Raw genomic sequence first — 21,262 nt, 5'->3', positions numbered from 1 at the left:
CTCCAACTAACTGCAGATTGAATCTTGAAATACTCGCTTTGTAATAAAACTGCTTAGATGTTTTAATCTTGTCTTATAACCTTTTAAATCAGTTGTGAACTTTCTTAATTCCCCCCAAATGACTGGAAAGCACTTGCTTCAACAGACCCTAACTGCCCAGTTGAGGCTATTACCAATTGCCTGCTTAAGGTGACAGACTCCATTGCAGCAGACGGTGAATGTAAGCTCCTGCTCAGGCCAAAGCATCCTTTAGTGCTCCTGGAGTTAGAGCCAGGAAGATTAACATATCAGGAGTAATCCGACTCGGCCCACAAGCACAACTATGGAGGAGGAGGAGCAACAGTTTGAGGGGGGGAGATGCAGGCAGAGGCATCAGAAAGAAGCTCTCTGCTCCACTTAGAGTAACCACGCTCTCCCTCCTCACCCAAACCCATCCTTTCGACCCGCAGAGTTCCCCTCCTGGGAGCAGAACAGCGGACCTGCTGCTGGAAAAAAGGGTAAGATGTGCATTGTCCTTCCATCAGTGAAGACACATTGCTCTGACAGGAAGAGAGTTTTTCAACAGATGGGATAAAAGTTAAGACATCTGTGGGATCTGCTTATTGCATGCCACTGCACCTCAGCTCTGCTCTCTCCTTCTGTTTTAGGTTAAAGTTTTTGTTTTTTTGCTGCAAAACAGAAGAGCAAAAAGTTCTCTGCGAAGAGGCATGTTGACGGGCGTTTTCTGAAGCAAAGCCTAAAGTCCCTTCAAGCTCTTTTCTTTTTTGAATGGATCAATCTGAGTGTCACAGAGGGCATGCTTTTGCAATTAAAGGAATGTTGATTTTGATCTTCACCACTTAAAAGATTTCAATGGAAATGCAAATACTTTTAAAGAATAAGACATCCTGGACTTGAATCAAGTCAAGACATCTCCCGTACTTGCAAGGCCAAGGAACTGTAGCAGAATTCATGGGAAAAAGCAGTTCTCCTGCCTCTTCTTCTCACCTGTGATGAAGATGGACTTACCCAGTCAGCACTTGCCCGAGGAGGTCAGCTGAAGCCAACGCCACGCAGCTAAGTCTGGATTAGCAGGCCGAACGGTAAGGACAGCGCATCTTCTTTTGTTAGTTTAAGCTGGCAGCTTATGTGGGAAGGCGTTAGGTGCTGCTGACAGAGATGCCTCTCTAAGTGCCTGACTGGCAGAAAACACACGTTGGATTATCTGTATCAACAAGCGGCCCTCGCTGCAGCCGCATGACAGCAGCGTGCTGAAGCCCAGCTGGCACGAAATGCTTGCAAAGCAGCGACCACTGATTACAATGGGGGTATGCCACCGAGCTGGAGGATAAACAAACAAAAAACGAAATGGCAATTGAAATTGTTCTGCTCCAGTCAGGCAGGCAAGTTTTGTTTTTCAGAAATGAAGTTTCTTTTCTCTGTCACTCAACCAGTGTGGTTGTTTGCCTCATTTTCATGCATAGTCGCTCTCTGGTTCTTCCACAAAGGCATTCAGCTAAGTGTCCTCCACTAATTTTTGTTCCCAGCCTCTGCATTTCCTTTTATAACACCAGAGCGTCATTGGTTTATTAAGCGGATGGAGATGATAAAATATGAAATGAGTTGTGAAAAACAGTAAGCCTGATCAGACCCTCTTGGATTATTTTTACTAGAGTGATGATCCACTTTGTGCTAAGCCTGTATCATACGTAGAGATTACGCTGTATCTATCTGTGTCCCAGGAGGCCAGATCAAGGTTAAGCTTAAAGTCAACTGAGGCATTCAACTTTCATAACCTGACAAATCTGATTGTGACTGGAGGAAGATAAACGTGAGATCAACGGACTCAGCAGCAGCACAGATTTTTCCTTCCCTGGAGGTCTTGCCACAACGGGCTCTTTTCCAAAATACTCATTTCATTTATACTTTACTAATCCTAGAATTAAATAGAAGCTGTGTTGGGGCTCTATTTATCAAATCTCTTCAGAAAAGGGTAGTTATAGCTTTTGGAAGGGAAAATCAGACATGATATTGTGGCCGACTACAAAGAATTAAAAAGAGACCCAATCAGAGAAGATGTTGAGGAGAATAAACATCTGAGGTCGTTCTGTTCAGTACAATTTTAGTAGTTGACACGGGCATGTTACTATTGTTAAGGTAAATTTAGGTTTTACTCATACCATTCATATACTTTAAGGTTTATTTACAATGATATTCCTGATCCTAAAAGAGAGCACCACAACTGTTACTTTTTTTAAACAGATATTTTACCAAGAAGATGATTTTGTTCTGCAGCTACAGAAAGGGAAAAAATTATAACAATTATAATTTTTTCAAGCATCTGGATAGCATGCTTGAAAGAGGGGTAAAGAAATAGCTATATTACTCTGTAGCCAGAGAAAGGTCATTTTCCATAGCATTTTGGGCTTTTTTTGCTCTCTCATTAAAACAGGTGTAGATGAAGATTTGTTTTCTGATATCTTGTCTCCATGTTTGTTGTGATTCTGTGTAAGTTTTGATCTATTTGAAATATAGCGTATGATTTTCAGGTCAGTATGCAGCATTTGGACCCTTTTAGAAAAACTCGCCTATGTAACTGGAGTGAATCGGATCCATAGCGGATTTTTTTCTTTCATCTGAGCCAGGGTGCCACTTTACAGCAGAGTGAGCTCCCATTGAACACAAAGAGCAAACCAAAATAAAAAAACAGCTAAAAAAAAACTTACCTGATCAGACATACGTTTGTTTCTCTGACATATGATTTAATCTAGAGAGGTGAATGTGGCCTTATCTTTAAGTAACTCGATGGTATATCAGTCTGTTTATCAAAGTGGTTTGCTATCAAAATCTATAACAAAGAGGGAGGCTGTTTAATTTCCCATGTGGCCTTTAGTGGGAATTAACATGGAGGTTAGAGGTCTAGTGCCCCTAGTTGCCACAAGTTACACATTGTGACTTTAAATTTAAACGCGTCGGTAAATATTTTGGTGAATTTCAAATTTCTCTTTTTCCACTTTAAACAAAAGGAGGTTAAGATACAGCCATCAAAAAATGTTTTCTTTTCTTTTCTAGTGTTCTTTAAATCTGTTTCAATTTTGTATTTAAAATAAAACAACTTTATCAATACTTGAAATTCCAAATTCTTTAGCAACTTATTTTTTTACTTATTTTTTATCAAGCATAGCACGGCTGGCATAAGCATTTTAAGTACACAGTACAAATAGTACATCAACCCTTATTTCAGATTTACAGAACGATAAACATTTCCAAATTAGTCTTGTTCCAGAAAGATCTATAACAGCACCAAAGGAAGACACTGAAAAATGTTTGCCATCTCTCTTAGCTGCAGGCATGTCTTTACAAGTTGTAGAGCATATAAATTCCTTTAAATTGGGTTTTACATTTCCATGCTTCCTTCTCATCTTAAACACAAAAAACACATGAAATTAAGAAAAAGTTTTCTTCCCCTAGAAATGGTGTCCACAGCAAAGGTTGTTTATTATGTAGTATGAGTATGGTACTTTACCCTATAACAAGAGACAGGGTTTTTTTTTTTCTATAGGCCTGTTGTGTATAGAAGGTTAAAGAAGACAAGATTAAACTTAGCATAAACTAATAGGTGTAAATGTATTGTTAAATAAATATACATACCATGAAATTATTAAATGTAAAATGAAATCATTAAAAGTACCATTAAACAGTTAAATGTACTATAAATTTAATAAAGAATGAAATAGTTTTAAAATAATGCAAAATAATGAAATGTAATATAAAATACATGATGTACTATTAAATAAACAAATGCACCATTTATTAATTTAATACATAATTAAACTGTTAAATGTACATTTAATTTATGAAATCTAAAATGTTATTATTGATTGTGCCATTGAAAAATCAAATATACCTTTTTAATTATGACATTAAAGATTTTTAAATGAATTTCTTTAAATATATATTTCCTTGTCAAACTCTGTATTTACTTATTTCATGATGCATCTGCAGCAGATGCATCATGAGATAATTTAAACCGTCAGCTTCAGCCATTAAACTCAGTGGGTGGGACAAATGCCACTTCAATAGAACCCTGACAAACGATTGGCTAGGTTTCACTTAGAGAGACAAGACAACTTCTTCCTGTTTTTGTTTTGTTCTGAAGTCAAAATTTCAACTTAAAAAAACAAGTATATAACTTCATAAATGTGTCAAATGTGTCCAAGTTACAGCAGCATGCCCATGTCTAGCATGTCAACATCTCCATGCAGTATTAGCCTTCTGCACACTTTAACTGTTCCAGCATTTTGTCTTACAAAGTATAGCAGCTTTTAAGAGTTTAAGAAGTCAAATTTTCCATAAATAGTGTTAAAACTTGCTGTAAAGTATGACAAATTTTGAAAATAACTAAGAATAAAGTAAAGTAAAGATGGCTAATTGTAAAGCTGTTTTAGTTTCTTGCCTTTGTTTTTGCTAACATTTGAAAGTGCAGTTCAGCGAGTAGCAGATGGTCACCAAACCTTGCGCGGCAAAAACATCAACTTGTTTAACAAGGGTTTAGAGTCAGTTCTGTTGTGCTAAAAGAGGATCTGGCATGGACAGATTAAGGTCCAGAATAGCAGCTCAGGGACTCTTCTTTAGAAAGTAGCCCACATAACATTGATCTCAGTAACAAAAATAGTAATAAGGAAAGCTACTTTCAATTACAACTGTCATGCAACTCGTTCTGTACCTGATGACTTTGCCAGTTATTTTCAATATAAGATATATACCTAATAGTTGAGTGTTATATAGTAAATGTACATAATGTCACATGCAATAGAATCAGTGGTGCTGTTGTTTGCGAGACTGTTTGTCAACATATAAGAAAGAATTCTTCCACAGGAAGGGACACATTTAAGCTTTCTTAGCCACTAAGTAGAAAAAACTATACAAGAATGTGTGAAATGCATGTTAAAATGTTTAAAAAGATGTTTTCTAAATAATGAACAGCAGCTCTCGCTCTAACAAGCACCAGGCTTTGTTTTAATAATCCCTTGGTTACTGTGTGACAGAGTTCCAGCCAACTCATGTGGCTTGCCAATAAAACTGCCACACATTTTAACATAACTTTTTAGCTGGATTAGAAGAAATGGATTCTCTTAGAACATCCAGTCCTGGTTCAGGTCACCCAAGTTATGCTGCACCCCTTTTTTTAGTGCCAACCCGACAGATCAGAGTCGCAAAACCCAATGCTTTTCTCTCCCCTCATTACTCCGACATTTGGGACAGGTTTATTGAGGAAGAGGCGCCTGTCTTCTCTCAGAGCATGCTAGCCTAACCCTTGAGTTTGAGGTGTCAGATGGATTAACACTGACACACACACACACAGCCACCAACACTGCAGCCAGGTGTTTGTCCACGTGACTGTAGATAAACCCGGCAGGCATTAGTGCTAATCCCGCCCTGATCTTTGGAATATGTCCCTATTACCATCTCCAAGCACTGATCTCGAGCCTCCTGATGCTCACTTTAGAGGAGAAAAGACAAGACTAGACCTTTCTTGGACTCCATAAGCACGTTGTTTCTCTGCAACAACACAGTAGGTGTCTTTGCCACTGTTTGCTATGCCGCTGTTATCTTTTCAGTGCAGGTATTGATGATATGTGCACAGTGTAGTGTTGAACCATCTGGTCACATAGGTGGAGCAGAGCATTCATGTTCTGTTAGTAAAAGCCTTTGGTTGTTTAGTGGCATCAATATACATATACACAGGAGGTTTGGCCCGAGGGGGATTGTGGATATCAAAAGGCAGAGGTTTTATGTAACCTACAGATAATCTAGTGTTGGATGATGTTGCTGTGGGAACATGAAAGCAAAAAAGGCAACTCTGACAAACACTGCAGGGTTGGAAAGTTTATCTATGCACGCCTGCGTCAGATGATCTGCGGAAGGAGAAACCATGCAACGGCAGTGCGTGTGTGTTTATGGTATGTGTGAGTCACAGGGAGACAGAGCAGGCAGTATTTAGGGAGCCTATAGAAAAAAAAATGCTACAGAAGTGAGACACAAAAAGCTGGTATGTGCACAAAGAAGCTCCTCATTCAGTCTGTCTGTGATCTCTGCAGCAGTCATTCCCCGCTGGTCGAGATCCAAGCAGGGAGACAAGAAAGCCCCCCTGTCTGCTGGTGTTAACCACTAATGTAACCTATGTCCACTTTGACAGTTCTCTGGTTCATCTTTTATTGGCCGTGGCATTGTGCCGAGGGTCTTCCGCTGGAAGCAGAAGGAGGGGAAGATGGGATTGCCATGCTGCTGTAATTACATTACTGTCGGCTTAGCAGCACCATAGCCACTGACCCAATTATTCCTTGAAATCGACGATTTTATTGTGTCATTCGAGATAATGCAATCTTTGAGAGGAAACAAGGGCTTGGTTGATGTTAGAGTATTGGCCCATAAATGCACTTTACTTGCATTGAAGCATGCATAATGCCCCAGGAATGGCTTTGAAGATTCTTGAACATATCAACTCTTGGAGTCAGTTTTTCTTTGAATAGTGAGGAACTTTTCCTGATCTGAATGCCACAGGGAATCTATGTCCAAAAGAAGATGAGAGACACAATCAACACGCTGACAATAAAGCAACTTGGGCTTTCTTAACTGAGCACCTCAGCAGCTTATTTACGCCTTTCTGTCCTCCTTTTGTAAAGGTGCTAGAAAGAGCCTTGCTCTATTGTCTTGGCAAGTTGTGCACCCTCCCAGTTTTGTACCTGTTTCTTTGCTTTCTATTGGCCTTACTTTTAAACTTACCCCACACTGAGACTTATAAGCTAAAGCTGTTTTTTAAAATTGCATTAGAAAGGCGTTTTTAGAAGGGTATCCCCAAGACTTAATTCAAACTATAGGAGTCCTGACCAAGTACATATGCTAAGTGGGTGGTCATAAGGGGCCCCTTCTTCCAATGCCTTAGGTAAGCTAGAGTACCGTAGATAAACGGGATCAAATTGATAGACCAGAGATAGATGCTATCTATAAAAAAAGCACACAGAAACAGCCCAGTAGTTTAGCAACAAATGATTGTGCTCATCACAGGTAAAGCACAAGTTAAGCACCATCACATATGGGGCCCAATAAAAAAACAACTTTATATTGCCTCTTATGTTTTGGCTAACAATTTAGTGCCCTTGGCAGAGAGCAGCATTGAACATTATGGGCTATACATGGACACACTTTTTTATAAGCTGAAATTTGTTATTCTTCTGAGACCGCTTTCTGTTGCTAATGGTAAACAGCAAACATTTCTTACATAAAGCTGTAATATTAAAGAGAAACTTCCTTTCCTGCCCTTAGCTCTTGCCTATTCGTGAAGAGAAGATTTTCTCTGTTTGTTTTGGGCTTTACGCTTGAAATCGCCCTTCGTAGCGGCACACAGCAGCATGCAGGGACATATCACCACGTGACGCTTTTGTGAAGAGCCAGACATGTTGAGGATGTGTGGGAGCTGGTTTAGTTGTCTTTGCAGCTCATCTGTGCTTTTATGTCTGTTTGAGGATGGCTTTTCCTTCTGGTAGGAAAGTCCTCTGGGGTTCCACTATATCCTCTGTCTTACTGTTTCTCTGTGTTTGCACTATGTCTTTACATTTCAGTCCAAAGGTAGACACTAGTGCCCCCTACTTCCAACCTATCCCTATCAGTATCTGGGTATTTCTGTCCTCAGCAGCAAAAGCCAGAGGTAGATATTAAATGTCTGAGCAGATTAATTTTCCATGACCATCTGAGCAAGCAGCCGAATGCTCCCTGGCACTTTTATTGCTGGCAACCGACTGCAGATGTGACTAATGTGTTTCTGAGTGGAGCAATTATGACAATCAAAGTGTCTTCAGGGGACGTAAGATCAGCTTTCAGCGGCCTGGCTTAGCCCAGTGTCAGCCACCGACATGCCCGAGGCCTCATCTCCTCTTGACGAGGTAATTGTTTTATCGAGATGAGCCGCCGAGTTAACAAGCTGAGGACACTGACGCATTGCTGCCGTGTGAAACGGTTAACTCCTAGGGATGAGTAATCATCCCAAACTGACCCATTAATAAAAGAAGCAAACACTGATCTCATCCTGGGCTGTACATCATAACAGACTGACTCTTTTAATATTGACAATTTATCACCATGAACAGAAGCGAGGGGATTTTTTTTTCAGGCTTCCTAAAGATTTTGCCATATAAAAATTCAAGAGAGAACTTTCAGGGGTACTTTATTATATAAGACACTAAAGTTAATTTCAATTTTATGTCAGATGTCTCTAAGTGGAGATTGCATATAGTGGGGAACTTGAAAAGAGACAGAAGATGGTAGGGTGGGTGCATGGATTTATGGAGGTTGGCAAGAAACAAGGAATGAAAGAAAAGAAGGATGGAAATGAGATATAAGAGAAATTCTATAGAGGAAGGAAGATGGGAGAACACCAGGAGGACAAGAATGAAGAAACCAAGGAAAGACGTGAGGGAAATGGGCTTCAGCACAAGAAAGGAAATCAAAAAGAAGTGGCAAAAGGGGGAACAGAAACAAGAGAGAAAAGAAAGGTAAGACGAAAGGGATAGTAAAACAAAAGGCAGGAAAAAGGACAAGGAAGGAACAAAGGACAGAGAGGAGGGAAAACTATCAACAAAGGGGGGATAGAAGAAAGGACAATAAAACAAAGTTAACAATGAAAAAGAATTGATAAGGAAAAGATTTAAAGTAAGGTAAAAGGCAACAATGAAGGAAGTGGAGAGGCAGGACACAAGGAAGGAAGGACGGATAGAGAATATAAGGAAAGTGAGAAAAAGATTAGGGCACGATAAAAAAGACAAACATGTGTAGGGAATAAGTGAAGAAGGAACAAAACGGAGGAAGATACAAAACAGTAGATTTAATAATAGGATAATGATTAAAGTATAAATAAAGAAAAGGTCCCAAATAATCCAGACATGCAAAATGCTAAAAAAAAAAAAATTATAATTATGTTCCACTTTTGTGGCAAGTGGATGATCAAACAAAACGAGAATAACGACTAAAACATTATTTTATCATGTCTTATTCTCAGATAGAGCAGTAAGAAGGACATATCAGATGTGAACCAGGGCTGCTGCCTTATGTCTGATTTCCATACACTGGGCATTAAATGAGCTTGTTGGTTGTGTGTTTGACTTTCAAATGAATAGCATTGTGCTGTGACTCCTCTGCATGTCAAACCAATATGGAATTATGACTGATGAGTCAAGCTTAAACTGATAGGACTAGTTACATATGTTTATAAAATGTTTATTCCTTGGCCACTCATGTATGGAGTTTGTGTGTTTCCTCCAGCGTCATCCAAAACACTCACATTTAGTGGTTTCTATAATTTGCCCACTGTGTTTTTAAAATAGAACTTCTACTGGAAATGTAGAAACCCTTTAAGTAGGAAATTTCATTGTTACATCTTCTTACTGTACAAAGATTTACAGATCATATTCATTTTTTTTCTCTGTAGTTAACCAGACGACAAAAATATGTGGCTCCCCCTCACTGTAAACAATCCCATAGATATAAGCTACAGGCTCCAGTCTGGCAAAACGCTTTGCGAGGCTGGTCTGCTTTTGCTTTTAAGTTGCTGCCAGAATACCATTTCCGGATTGGAGGAAATGCTAAGCTCACTAGTGAAACGACATGAAAAGTAAAAAAATGAACGATCTTGACTAAATGTCTTGAATGCCCGTAAGTGGGGGGGTGAGTTTTAAGTTTTTGTGGCTGATGTGGTGGGAGGGATGGGCTGTCCGTGATAATGGGATCTAAGAGCTCACATGTTCGTTGAGGCCACATCATACATTACTTTGCAAATAGGTGTGGTCACTAGATTCCTGTAAAGGTAGGAATGTATTTGCTCTCTGTACAAAAACATCAGCATAAAATAAAGAAGTTTATATTGTCATCCAAGCAGTGAAATGGCACGTAGCCTACCCAGACAGTTTAAATACGACAAGAGAGACAACTTCAGTCACACTTTTAGATATTTCAATTTCATAACTGAAATATCAAGTGAATCCCACATTAGAGAGATTCGAAAACCATATTCTCAGTTATCATAAAAGAATAATGAAATTAATAATAAAAAATCTAAAATACATAACTTTGTCTTATTTAGGCCCAAACAAACATTCAGGGAAAGTAGTGGATGGACAGTTGTGCAGCAGAAACCTATAAATACACTGCAAAATGGGTATGAGAAATTAAAGGTAACTACTGAAGAAGCTTCCCGCAACCAACTAAACAAAAGTTAGTGGAGAAAACAAACTGTGGTAAAAAAAAAAAGTGCATAAGCATAGAGTTGGTGGATTGTGAAGCAAAGCAAATTCAGGAGTTCAGGGTAGGTTCTCAATGCATTGGCTACAACTTTCAATACTCAAGCACCAAAGTATGCTGCTGTGTGCTTGGTTTGTGTGTACCTAGCAAGTAAAGTTACTTCCAAGATAGCAGGGATTTACTGCAGTACTTCTCCAGTTGGAACACAGCACATTTGATGCTCATCTATGACCTATCTCAAAGTTTGATCAACGCCCTGTTTCACTGAGAAGTGTTAGTTATATTTCTCGTATATTAAATAATATGAAAAGAAAAACTTTTTTCACAAATATAAGAATATAACAAAGTTAGCATTTAATTTGTGTTCATAAAAAAATATTAGTTAAGAAAGTTTATCTTCTTATATTACTTTTCCAGACATCTGTTCCCACTTAAGATGGGAGAAAAAAACAAAACAAAAAATATTGCTCTCTTTAAGTGAGAGCATTTGCTGATAAATTACTTTTTGTCCGAAGAAATAATGGTGGGCAATTCACAGCTATACAAGTCGTAGCTTATCTCTAATTTATTTTTTATTTCTTTAAAGAAAGGGAAGTTTAAATCAACATATATATATATTTTTTTTTGCTAACTTGTATCTGGCCAAAATGTGTTGCTGTACTATTGCAAACCTCCACCAAGCATCAAATTTTGCCCCATATTGTGACTTACACCTATAGCTAAAACTCACACATGATCTGAATCATTACCAGATTAAAATGAATTGTTCCTTTGCATATAAGGTGAACCTGCGGTAAAATTTTACTTAAAATCATTTCATAAGTTTGTACTGTAAGTGTAAGTGGTCAGCTCTCAGGGACAAATTGAACGCACTCATCATACACACACTATACATGTCTCAAAATATCCGATTTACTTCATGTGACTATGCCTCCGATGTGACCCCTCTGCTGAAATGTCTGTCTTGTGTTACATGTGCTTTTCTTGTGCAGAAAACTTTATCCTCTCAAGCGTAAAGTGTGAAATATGCTTTTTTTCCCCCTCTCTACCCCAATGTGGCTCCTATCTTTCCACAGAGATAAAGGCAGCGCAATAGGTAACCGCCTGGGACCTGGTAAGCCAGGTAACTGGTGGGAACCTGGCAAGCCATAAGAATGAGCCGTTCTGCCACATGGCAGCGTTCTGCGGCATGTATGGTCTCAATAAATCCATTTCCCCCCTCTCAGCCCCCGCACCCAAATGTATGTGACGTATTGTGATGAACAGTTGTACTGAAACTGAAATTTCGATTGCAATGTAAATTGTAGTTGACAATAAAGAAGTTTGATTGATTGATTGATTGATATTGATAAAGTTTATGAATAAGGCTCAACCTATGTCTGCAGCGTCTGGTGTTTGTCCTGCTCTCACCTTCTTCATTCACTCTGCTTTCTGCTTTTATCAGCAGATCAAGGCTTTGAGCGAGGCATGGCTCACCTTTCCTGTGTTTTTGTCTTCAGTTTATTATTTCTGGACTCCTTTGAGTCCGATGCTGTTAATAATCACTGCTGCCACCCTCTGGTTGGGGGGGAACTGCTTGTTCCACCAACCTATGTTAAAGAATCCTTTAAAAAAAAAAATCCTGCATCCCGATTATGCTGTGGATCATCACCAGAATTTAGATTGTTGTGTAGACCGAGGAGGACCTTTTTTAAAAATGTAATTAAAATCTGTTCATAACTTTTCAAGTTATCCTGTGCAGCGCAGACAAACAAACAAACTCTCCTAAAAACTTAAACTCCTTGGCAGAGGTAATTAGAATAAAGGAAAATGAATGTATTCTATTTGACCACTGAGGGGTAATTTATCTAACTATTCTAAATGTGATGATAAATAGCAAAACAAAAATGAGATGAAGACAAATGAATGAAATTGTTGCATGAGTAAGAAACAATAGTGACAGAGTTTATAGGACACTTGCATTAATTTAAAAATGTGAAAAGATTTCCATAGAAAATTAATACATTTTAAATTCTGCTACGTACAGTTATCAATCAGATATGCTAAAACTGGTGTCGTCGTCTTCTGCTTCGTCCTCGCCCAGTGGGTCGTACCTGGAACAGATGTCTGAGCCACCCCAGCTGGCTCATCCCAATGTGGAGGAGAAGCAGCTCTACTCGGAGCCCCACCCGAATGACCAAGCTCCTCACCCAATCTCTAGGGGAGAGCCCAGCCACCCTGGAGAGGAGAACATTTCGGTTGATTTTTGCTTCAGATTTCGTTCTTTCGGTCATGATCCAGATTTCATGACCACAAGTGAGGGAAGGAATGCAGACTGACTGGTAAATCGAAAGTTTTGCCTTTTTGCTCAGCTCTCTCTTCACCACAGAGACTGGTGCAGTGTTTGCATCATAGCAGCAGCCGCAACAATCCATCTATCGATCTCCCCATCCATTCTCCCCTCACTCACGAACAGATACTTGAACCCCACCACTTGAGACAGGAACTCTCCTCCAATCTAAAGGGAAACAGCCACCTTTTTCGGGTCCAGAAACATGGCCTCAGACGTGAAAGAGCTGATTCTCATCAACTAAACTCTTTATGGCTCGTTTTCAGCCGCTACAAAGAGCGAGGAGGTAGCAGGAAACAAGGCACTGTCTGCCTATAGCCTGTAGCCACTGTGTATTATCATTGTAGATAAACCAACTAGATAGGAAAAGTTTTGAGGTCGACCTTCCTGCCTGAGTAAACATCTTAAAACCACTTTTTGTGACTTTTTTTAGTGGAATAAAACCACTACTTGTTCAAACTTATGTTTTCCATTTACAGCTGCTGGTAGCTCAATTGTGGAACAAATTTCTGGCAAAAGTCTACAGGAGGGTGCATTTATTGCATCACTGATAAAATGGTTAGAGCAAGAACACATCAGGGTACTCTGGGCATACTTGCCATGAAATGTTTTTAGGATTGGCCGTCGTTGGTGACATTTCACAATTACGCAAGTCTGTTGATACAAACAAGTGTTTATATTGAGAGAGGGCCAGTGTTTCTAAAGCCACCATACATGTCCACCATTACTGCATTTAAAAAATGTGGGAGCAAGAATTAGGAGGATGATGACAACTGATGACATCCATATAAATTAGACATAGACTGAAAGGATTTAAACATCTATATTTAGTTGAAATAAAAAAAGGGCCCAACTGTCTTCCTCACATATATTTTGATTATATCCATGTTTCAATCAATTATAGTTGGGAATCAGTTTATTTTTGTATACTTTCAAAACAAGCATCCAGATGACTGCAGTTTTTGGACCTATAACATTGGATTGTATTGTCTATTGGTCAAGATCACCTCCAAAACACTCACAGTTGGCGAAAAGGTGTCTTTCTTCCACCTTAAGAAAGGCATCTGGACAATAATTCTAAATTCAGCAGAAAAATGTATATATTTGGCAACCATTTGGGGAAATATTCTAATAATGCCTTTGATGCCGATTTTTTTAGACCGTTGACTCCATTCTGCTCTCTGACTCTCCTTTCTAGATCTGTTGTTATTATATTTTTAATATCTTTTGTGTGATTTTGTTTCATAATAGCTTTGTTGTTGCTTTTTCTTTTTTCTAACAAAATTCTTGCCACCTTAACATATGTCTGAATACAACTTTGCAGTCAGTGTTGTTATATGTAGTATAATTGCAAATTTGTACATGTTGTTAAATGCATACTCCTGTATGGTTAAAAGAAAATGAACTTACCTTTTGTTTTCTTTTTTTTTCTCTAATAATAAACAATTTAAAACCAAACGCCACAATACAGACATATCAAGGTAGTAAAGCATTTGAAGCTTTTATAGTCTGTTACTATATTAACTTAATTTCTCTTATTTATTGTTTATACAATAAATCTGCACTGGCAGATTTTGATCATGTTAAGTACAGTGAAAACAAATCTATCATTATTTTTATGGGTTATTTTCAAAGGGAAGATGAAAGTCCATCTATTTATCTAAAAAACAATATGATTTTATCCTATCTGTGTAACACTGAGTGTTTTTCATTAGCCGTAAGCTTTAACCATCAAAATAAACAGGAATAAATAATGAAACACATTATACTGTTTGTAATGCTTCTGATTTGAGAGTTTTGCTTTTTGAATTGAATTACAACAAAAATAAAATCTATCATATTGAAACGTTTTAAATGTTAAATAATATCTTCTGTAATTAATTGTTTCATATATTTTAGATTTTCAGCTAGAAATTTACAGATGCGTTTCAATGCATTTAAAAAAAAGTCAGACACCGTCATTACATTTTATATATTATATAACATCCTTTCGACAATTTCATATAGAACAGAAGGCAATACACTAATTTTGTTATTTTTTTCTTTACTATGAGTGCCACCCCAGACAGAAGTGAGTCATTTCATTATGTATCTATGTACTCTTACCACAGACAAGCAGAGGATGAAAAAAAAAAACCATTGCTATAAAACAACTAAATTAGAAAGCCCCAGAAATGTAAAATTATATGTGGCTCACCTTCAAGGTAATTTTATCTGTGATTTAAATGTGACATAACATCTAAACTCTGTGTATTTTTTTCTTGTTTTTTTCCTCCACCTCTGCAGAGTTTCAATGCTCCCCCACGCTTTAAGATGAAGTTATGGAAAGGTGCTACTTTTGCCTTCGTGCTATGTGCCACAGCCCTGTCCACCTTCCTCATTAGAAGCATGGTCTCCATCAGAGAGTTCAGAGTCAGTGTGAAACATCCATGCACATCATCATTCCCAGAATCGCCTTCAGCAGAATCAGAAGCTGTGCCCCTGCAGACAGAAAGCCTTCGTCGGAAGACCCGCTCAACAGGCAACAACATGAACTCCCTGCTCTCAGAGTGTGAGAAACATGATTTCTTTCTTCCTTTGTCTGTTTAAGATAAGATGTCATGGGAATAGGTTGACTAAGTTCAGTCAAAACATTTAGTACCTGACTCTGTTGTTTATAGAGCAAGTTTTAATGTCTCGAAACAACCTGCGGTCAATGAACACCTCATACGTCATAAACTCTCCATACAAGCTCTGCACCCTTTAACAGCAGGGAACATATTTCACTTTTTTTCCATTAACATGGTTTCATTAACCAGTATTTATCAGCAAAATTATCTTAATGGAATTACAGTTTTGTCATGCTAGTGAAGATAAAGACAGAATGGACAAAAAAAAGTAAATAACAGCTCATCTTTTGGCACGGTGTTCATTGTTGCAGCAGCGATAACGCCCTATCGCATTCAACCATCAATTCTGTTGAACTCAATGTTTTGAATGTCTATCTCAAATTTACAAGGAAGCATAATAAGCCTCTCCTTTTCACCTGCCAATAACGCGTCTGTTGATCTTTCATATGTCTTTCAGTTTCTGTGATGCTGCAGAGTTTTACAGAGGTTGAGCTTCAGCATGTGCTGGGAACCTTGCTGGAGAGGAAGAGAAGAAGAGAACAGTCCATCACAATGACCCAAGCCCGAAGGACTAAAAGAGCTAAAAAATCCAGGCCCCTGCTCTGTGAGGAAGGTGGCTCTGATGGTGAATGAACTGGGTCTTGGTTTCCAGAGCGATGAGACTATATATCTGCAGTACTGCAGCGGTAAATGCGATAAAGAAAAGAAAAACTATGACTTTGTCATGGAGCACATACTTAAAAAAGGCTTAATACGGAAAAAGAACAAGGTCAGCAAAGAACCCTGCTGCCGACCCACTGAATTTGAACTTCTTGTCTACTTTGGGAATGGCGGCCATAACATAATATCTAATGTATCAGCAAAGCATTGTGGGTGCGTATGACCCAAAGTAAGGAGCCTCTCCCTTCTTTAAGCTGCTCCAAGCTCTGCTGCTGAAAAAGGATGCATAATGGACAAACAAGGGAATGTAAACACCAGCAGAGAGAAGAAAACAATGAGAAAGTGTTTATCGCGCCTCCATGGGAACCTTTTTGACTGATTGACTTTGAATGAATTTATCTGTCAACACCAGTTGGATGCGGATCAAGTAAATGGCAAGTGCCATGTTTGGATTCCACATAAAAAAAGAAAGGGAAAATGGCAGCACACCCAAATTCATGTTAATATCTTTTCTATCTGTGTAGGAAACACTGTAAACTATGGTGTTAACAGCAGTTTAGCAACATGAGGTTTGCGTCTTCTTAGTCATTTGTACATGTTTAGATTCAGAACGATAAGCCAGAGTGGATCGGATCATTGTTGTTATTGCACTTCAATTAAATTTCTATCCAAAATTTTACGTTTACACACTTATTCCAACAAATAAGACGAGGTAGTTTCTGGCACGTAAATAAGACGAGGTTTGCTTAAAAATCAGCACAGGATGACTTAAAAGGTTACATTTTGAGATGCATCCAGAGAGCTGTGTTGCATTTTTGCAGTCTAAGAAGATTTTTATGACATGTTTCCTGATTTATGTACTTTGTTACTAACTGCAGCTTTACTACAAAGGTAAACAAGAGAAGTGTTACTTATAATTTATCAATGGAAGATATAAATCTTTAGTGAGTGGTACAAAACCCATAATTACTGCATTTCTTTTATCTTGTGTAGAGACTTTAGACATGTATGTATTCTCAGTGTAAACATCCTGCAGAACAAAACCTCCCCTACTTTCTCCAGATAATATAACAGGCACCCCTGGAAAAGATGTGCAGAAAGTCTTACAAATTGATGTATTTTTGCAGTAGCATAACCTTATATCTATAATTTTTTAATCCAGCCTTCAACTTGAGTACATTTATGAAGTGGGAAATGACTATCTTCCAAAACAACATAACTTGGTGAAATCCCTGTTAGCACAATTGTCTGTTCCCCTACTGGTAACACATTGCAAGACAATGATTTGTCTTTAAACATTTTCCATAAGAGATTCTTACCTTTTTCGCATGGCAGAGCTCATGGTTGGTTTTCCGCTCTGCCTGGGTTTGTATGGGTCTTTCTATACTTAAAGCCAGAGCCAAGTCTGAATTCCAGGCACAAAGAGTAGTTTGGTTAGACGCAGCCAAAGCTGTCCATTTGTCTATGGAGGGGTGTCTGAATTGGGAATCAGGGTCTCATTGTTAGTTTTTTGTAGATGATGTCATTCTGTTTGAATTCCCAGGCCTTGAGCTTCAGCATGATATGGCTGAAATTTGCAGCTTTTATGAAAGTCAACTTTAAAATGGGGTCCAATTTGTGTCGAGTAGAGCAGGAATACAAGTAGCATGGTATTTTTCTAATTAGATGGATGTATTTTACATGAACACTGTCTCCTGAAGCATGATTGCTGATCCAGTTTGTTGTAATTAAGAAAGAGCTGAGCTAAAAAGTAAAATTCAACATGTAATGGTCTAGATTTTACCCTTAGTATGCAGCGTACTTAATGAAATGCTGTTGAGTATCAGGAGATAGGAGTTCATTGAGCCCCTGCTCCTTCTGTCCTAGACATTATGTCCTTTGGGTAGACGGTTTACCTGCCATTCTTACTGAGGAGGCCGATTGTACAGTATCTTTCAATCTGCCACAGAAAGCTACAATTTTACTTACCATGGATGCAGGAATTGTGATTTCGTTTGTAGACTTGTTACTAATGTCACATAGGCAGCAATGAATGGATGAAATATTTGAGTCAAAGTTATAAGTCTTCTCTTATGGATGGTGTTTTTTTAGTTAATTCAACTGTTTTTAAATGCATCTTTAAATGCATTTACATTGGGGGACAGTCATGGCTCAAGTCTGATTCTGATCCAGGCTCTGAAACCTTCTGAAAGGGAAACTAGTCCTCAGCATCACAGAACCCTCACTGTGATCAACAGTGGAGATGATGCACTATCCTACTTGTTAGACTTCCATTTCAGGTCAAACCCATTTAGACTGCTTGTTGCCAAAAGCTAAATCTTGAAGGTCAGGCGAGATCATTTATTGACATTCTTAACAAACAACAGTTTGTTAGGTAGTTGGTGTCTAATGCTTGTTATGGGGACTTGGTGACTAAAATTGTAAAATGTACTCAGGTGTGGGGTTGGATGTTTTCAACTTTGTTTTATTTTATTTAGATCTTAATTATGTTATTGAAAAAGATTATGAAGCTATATTTCAATTGATATATATATATATATATATATATATATATATATATATATATATATATATATATATATATATATATATATATATATGTGTCTTTTCCAGGAGTGCTAAAATATTTGTCATCATCTTTACATTGGAGGAAATAATTTGCCAAAATATAGGATCTAATCAGATGTGATAAATTTACCAAATAAAATACAATTAGACAGCTTTCACCTAAATTTAAGAATACTATACCCATTCCAAATATTAGACTGGATGGAATTTGTGAATTTTTTGTCCCTAAGTGGGCTAAACTGATTTGAAAAGATGAAACAGGAGAAAGTTGGAAACATATGAACGGTATTAGAAAAAGCTGCTGGGATGTTTTCTTTTTTGCTCTGAGAAGCAGACAGCTGAAGTTTTAACCCTTCTGTAAATCATTGTCTGACCCATGACCCACTGTACAGCCTTTTGAATGGCCCTGAACATGCCTCTGTGTTGTGTTGCCTGGTAGATTTTAGGAGAGTAATAAGCTGTGTACATGAACTATAATGCATCTTTTCCACCCTTGGGTACCCTTATGTAGTTTCAAATAACTGCCTGAAGTACAACTATTGTTTTGCATTTTTGTTTTTCTCAAGAGAAGGTACACATGGGGTGCAGATGCGGTGCATCTATGTTGTAGTTTATATTGTATTTATTTTTAAATAAATTATAGATTTTCATATTTATTAAGATTATCACATATAAAGGGGACAGCTTTTTATCATCGAGCAACTGTGCCAAAAATGTTTTATCTTACACTCTATATTGTCTGCTGAATAAAGAACATTTTAAACATGTGGAAGATTATTTCTCCTGCGCTGAACCTTTGCAGATCTCAGTTATATTTTAAACAGCTAATAAAATGTTAACGCCGAAAGTTGTTCATGTTAAGATAAAAGCAGCAAAAATATGTGATGAAGGTAAAGATTTAAGACTTGCTGATGATCAGATTTCAATGAATAAACCATGCAGCAGATTGAAAACAGAGCAGCTTTGTCCCCACACTACATCACTGTGTAAGATTCACTTTCTAAAATCATCTGTTTCACAGCAGCTTCACTGCCAAGGTTTCCAATGGTGCTGGTGACGGAGGCTTAAGCATGGGGCAGGGTGCCAAGTGGGTTGCTTAATGATCTGCATTTAGCAGGAACAAGAGAGTTATCATTTCTTATCTCTAACAGAGCAGAAATTCTTCAACAATTTTTTCCCCCCCGTTTGTTTGTTTTTTGAAGATTCAGATCCATTTATATCAACAGATTTTATTTGGATATCAAAACCAGCCACGAAAGGATCTGGATTCAAATCTGTACAGCAACTACACCAGAAGGGGCCCTTTAAGTTTGACTCTCCAACTCCAGTAGAGTCAGGCACAAGGTGCAAAATTTAAAGTCTTCAGACTGGCTATACGTAAACTTTGGCTTGACTTGCACTCTTGGACATAGACTCTAGTCTTATTAAGTTGTAATAAAGTATTGGAGAAAGCTGGTATGTCAGTTACAAGAGCAGAGTGTACACAGAGTGTATGCAAAATTATATTTTGATGCATACAGCTTTTCAACAGTGAATAAGCAGCTTACAACAGTGAAATGAGCATTACCACTTATAAAGTGCAGCAGTGATCAAGATTGTAGATAGTGTAGGAGAAAAGGAAAACCAGTTTAAAGTCATGCTGCAAAAATCATTGATATGGGAAGGTTCAGTGCAGTCCAAAATAAATAATTATGGTGAAAAAATTCAGAAGAACATTGAGTTGTGTTTTGTTTAAAGGGATTATTCCACATTGTTAGTGCAGATGTGGTGTTTCTGAGTGTGATGCAGTCTTCAATACAGGGTTTCAACAGTACAGGAGTCTGGTGGCAGTAGGGAATAAAACCTGTTGCAAATTCTGCAAAGCCTCTTCCCATTGGGTAACGGGGAGAACAGTCTGTGGTGGGGGTGTGAGCAGTTGCTGATGATGTTACGGGCCCAGAACAGGCAGCGATGGGATAAAATGTCTTTAATGGAGGGAAAGGGGAGTCTCGAAGATCCTGTCTGCTGTCCTCACCAACCTTCTCAGGTTCCACCGCATGAAATACATGCGCTTTTGTGGCCTTTTAACGAGTGAGGTGGTTTTCAAAGTCCAGGTGAGATTGTCTGTGATGTGCACTACTAGCAATTTGATGATGCTGATCACCTCTACAGCTAAGCTGTTGATGACCATTGGAGCTTGTTTAGGCTGTTTCCTCCTGAAGTCCACGATGATCTCCTTCGTCTTCTCCACGTTCAGGATCAGGCTGTTTTCTCTTCACCAACCCACCAGCTGCTCCACTTCCTCTCTGTTGTCCTAGTTGTTGTCGTCTCTGGGGAGGCCACCATGGTGTTGCCTGCAAACTTCACAAAGTGATTGGTGGTGAACCTAGGGATGCAGTCGTGTGTCATCAGGGTGAACAGCAGGGGGCTTAGGACGCAACCCAGAGAGGAGCCTGTGCTCAGGGTGATGACATCAGAGATGTTTTGTCCGACCTCGACTGACTGAGGTCTTTGGTGAGGGAGTCAATTGGAAAGGGGTGTGCTGAAGACCAGCTGTTCCAGTTTGCCCATCAGATGCTGTGGGATGATGGTGTTGAAAGCTGAACTGAAGTCCTGGAACATCATCCACATGAGGGTCCTCTCCTCCTCCAGGCTGAGGTGAAGAGCAGAGGAAAGGGCGTCTTCAGTGGAGCAATTATGTCAGTATTCAAACTAGAACGGGTCAAATGTTGGGGAGAGTCTGGATACGATGTGTTCTTTTACCAACTTTTCAAAGCACTTCATCATAATGGGAGTCAGTGCAACAGGCCGGTAGTCATTGAAAGAGGTGACTTGAGACTTCTTT

The 21,262-nt window shown here is 38.6% G+C and overlaps 1 protein-coding gene across 1 annotated transcript; it reads left to right on the top strand.

Moving 5' to 3' along the window:
- The first annotated feature begins 340 nt into the window (after positions 1-340).
- Positions 341-19,205, top strand: LOC119785220 (neurturin). Its single transcript, XM_038287725.1, is given in 5 exon segments — positions 341-497; positions 648-1,082; positions 14,888-15,152; positions 15,668-15,804; positions 15,806-19,205. Coding segments are annotated over 3 exon segments (663 nt in total). The 5' UTR covers positions 341-497; positions 648-1,082; positions 14,888-14,914; the 3' UTR covers positions 16,094-19,205.
- The last annotated feature ends 2,057 nt before the right edge of the window (positions 19,206-21,262 follow it).

Source organism: Cyprinodon tularosa, unplaced genomic scaffold (assembly GCF_016077235.1).
Source record: "Cyprinodon tularosa strain WSP-4 unplaced genomic scaffold, ASM1607723v1 ctg243, whole genome shotgun sequence".
Lineage (NCBI taxonomy): Eukaryota > Metazoa > Chordata > Actinopteri > Cyprinodontiformes > Cyprinodontidae > Cyprinodon > Cyprinodon tularosa.
This window is presented reverse-complemented; position numbering and strand designations above follow the sequence as displayed.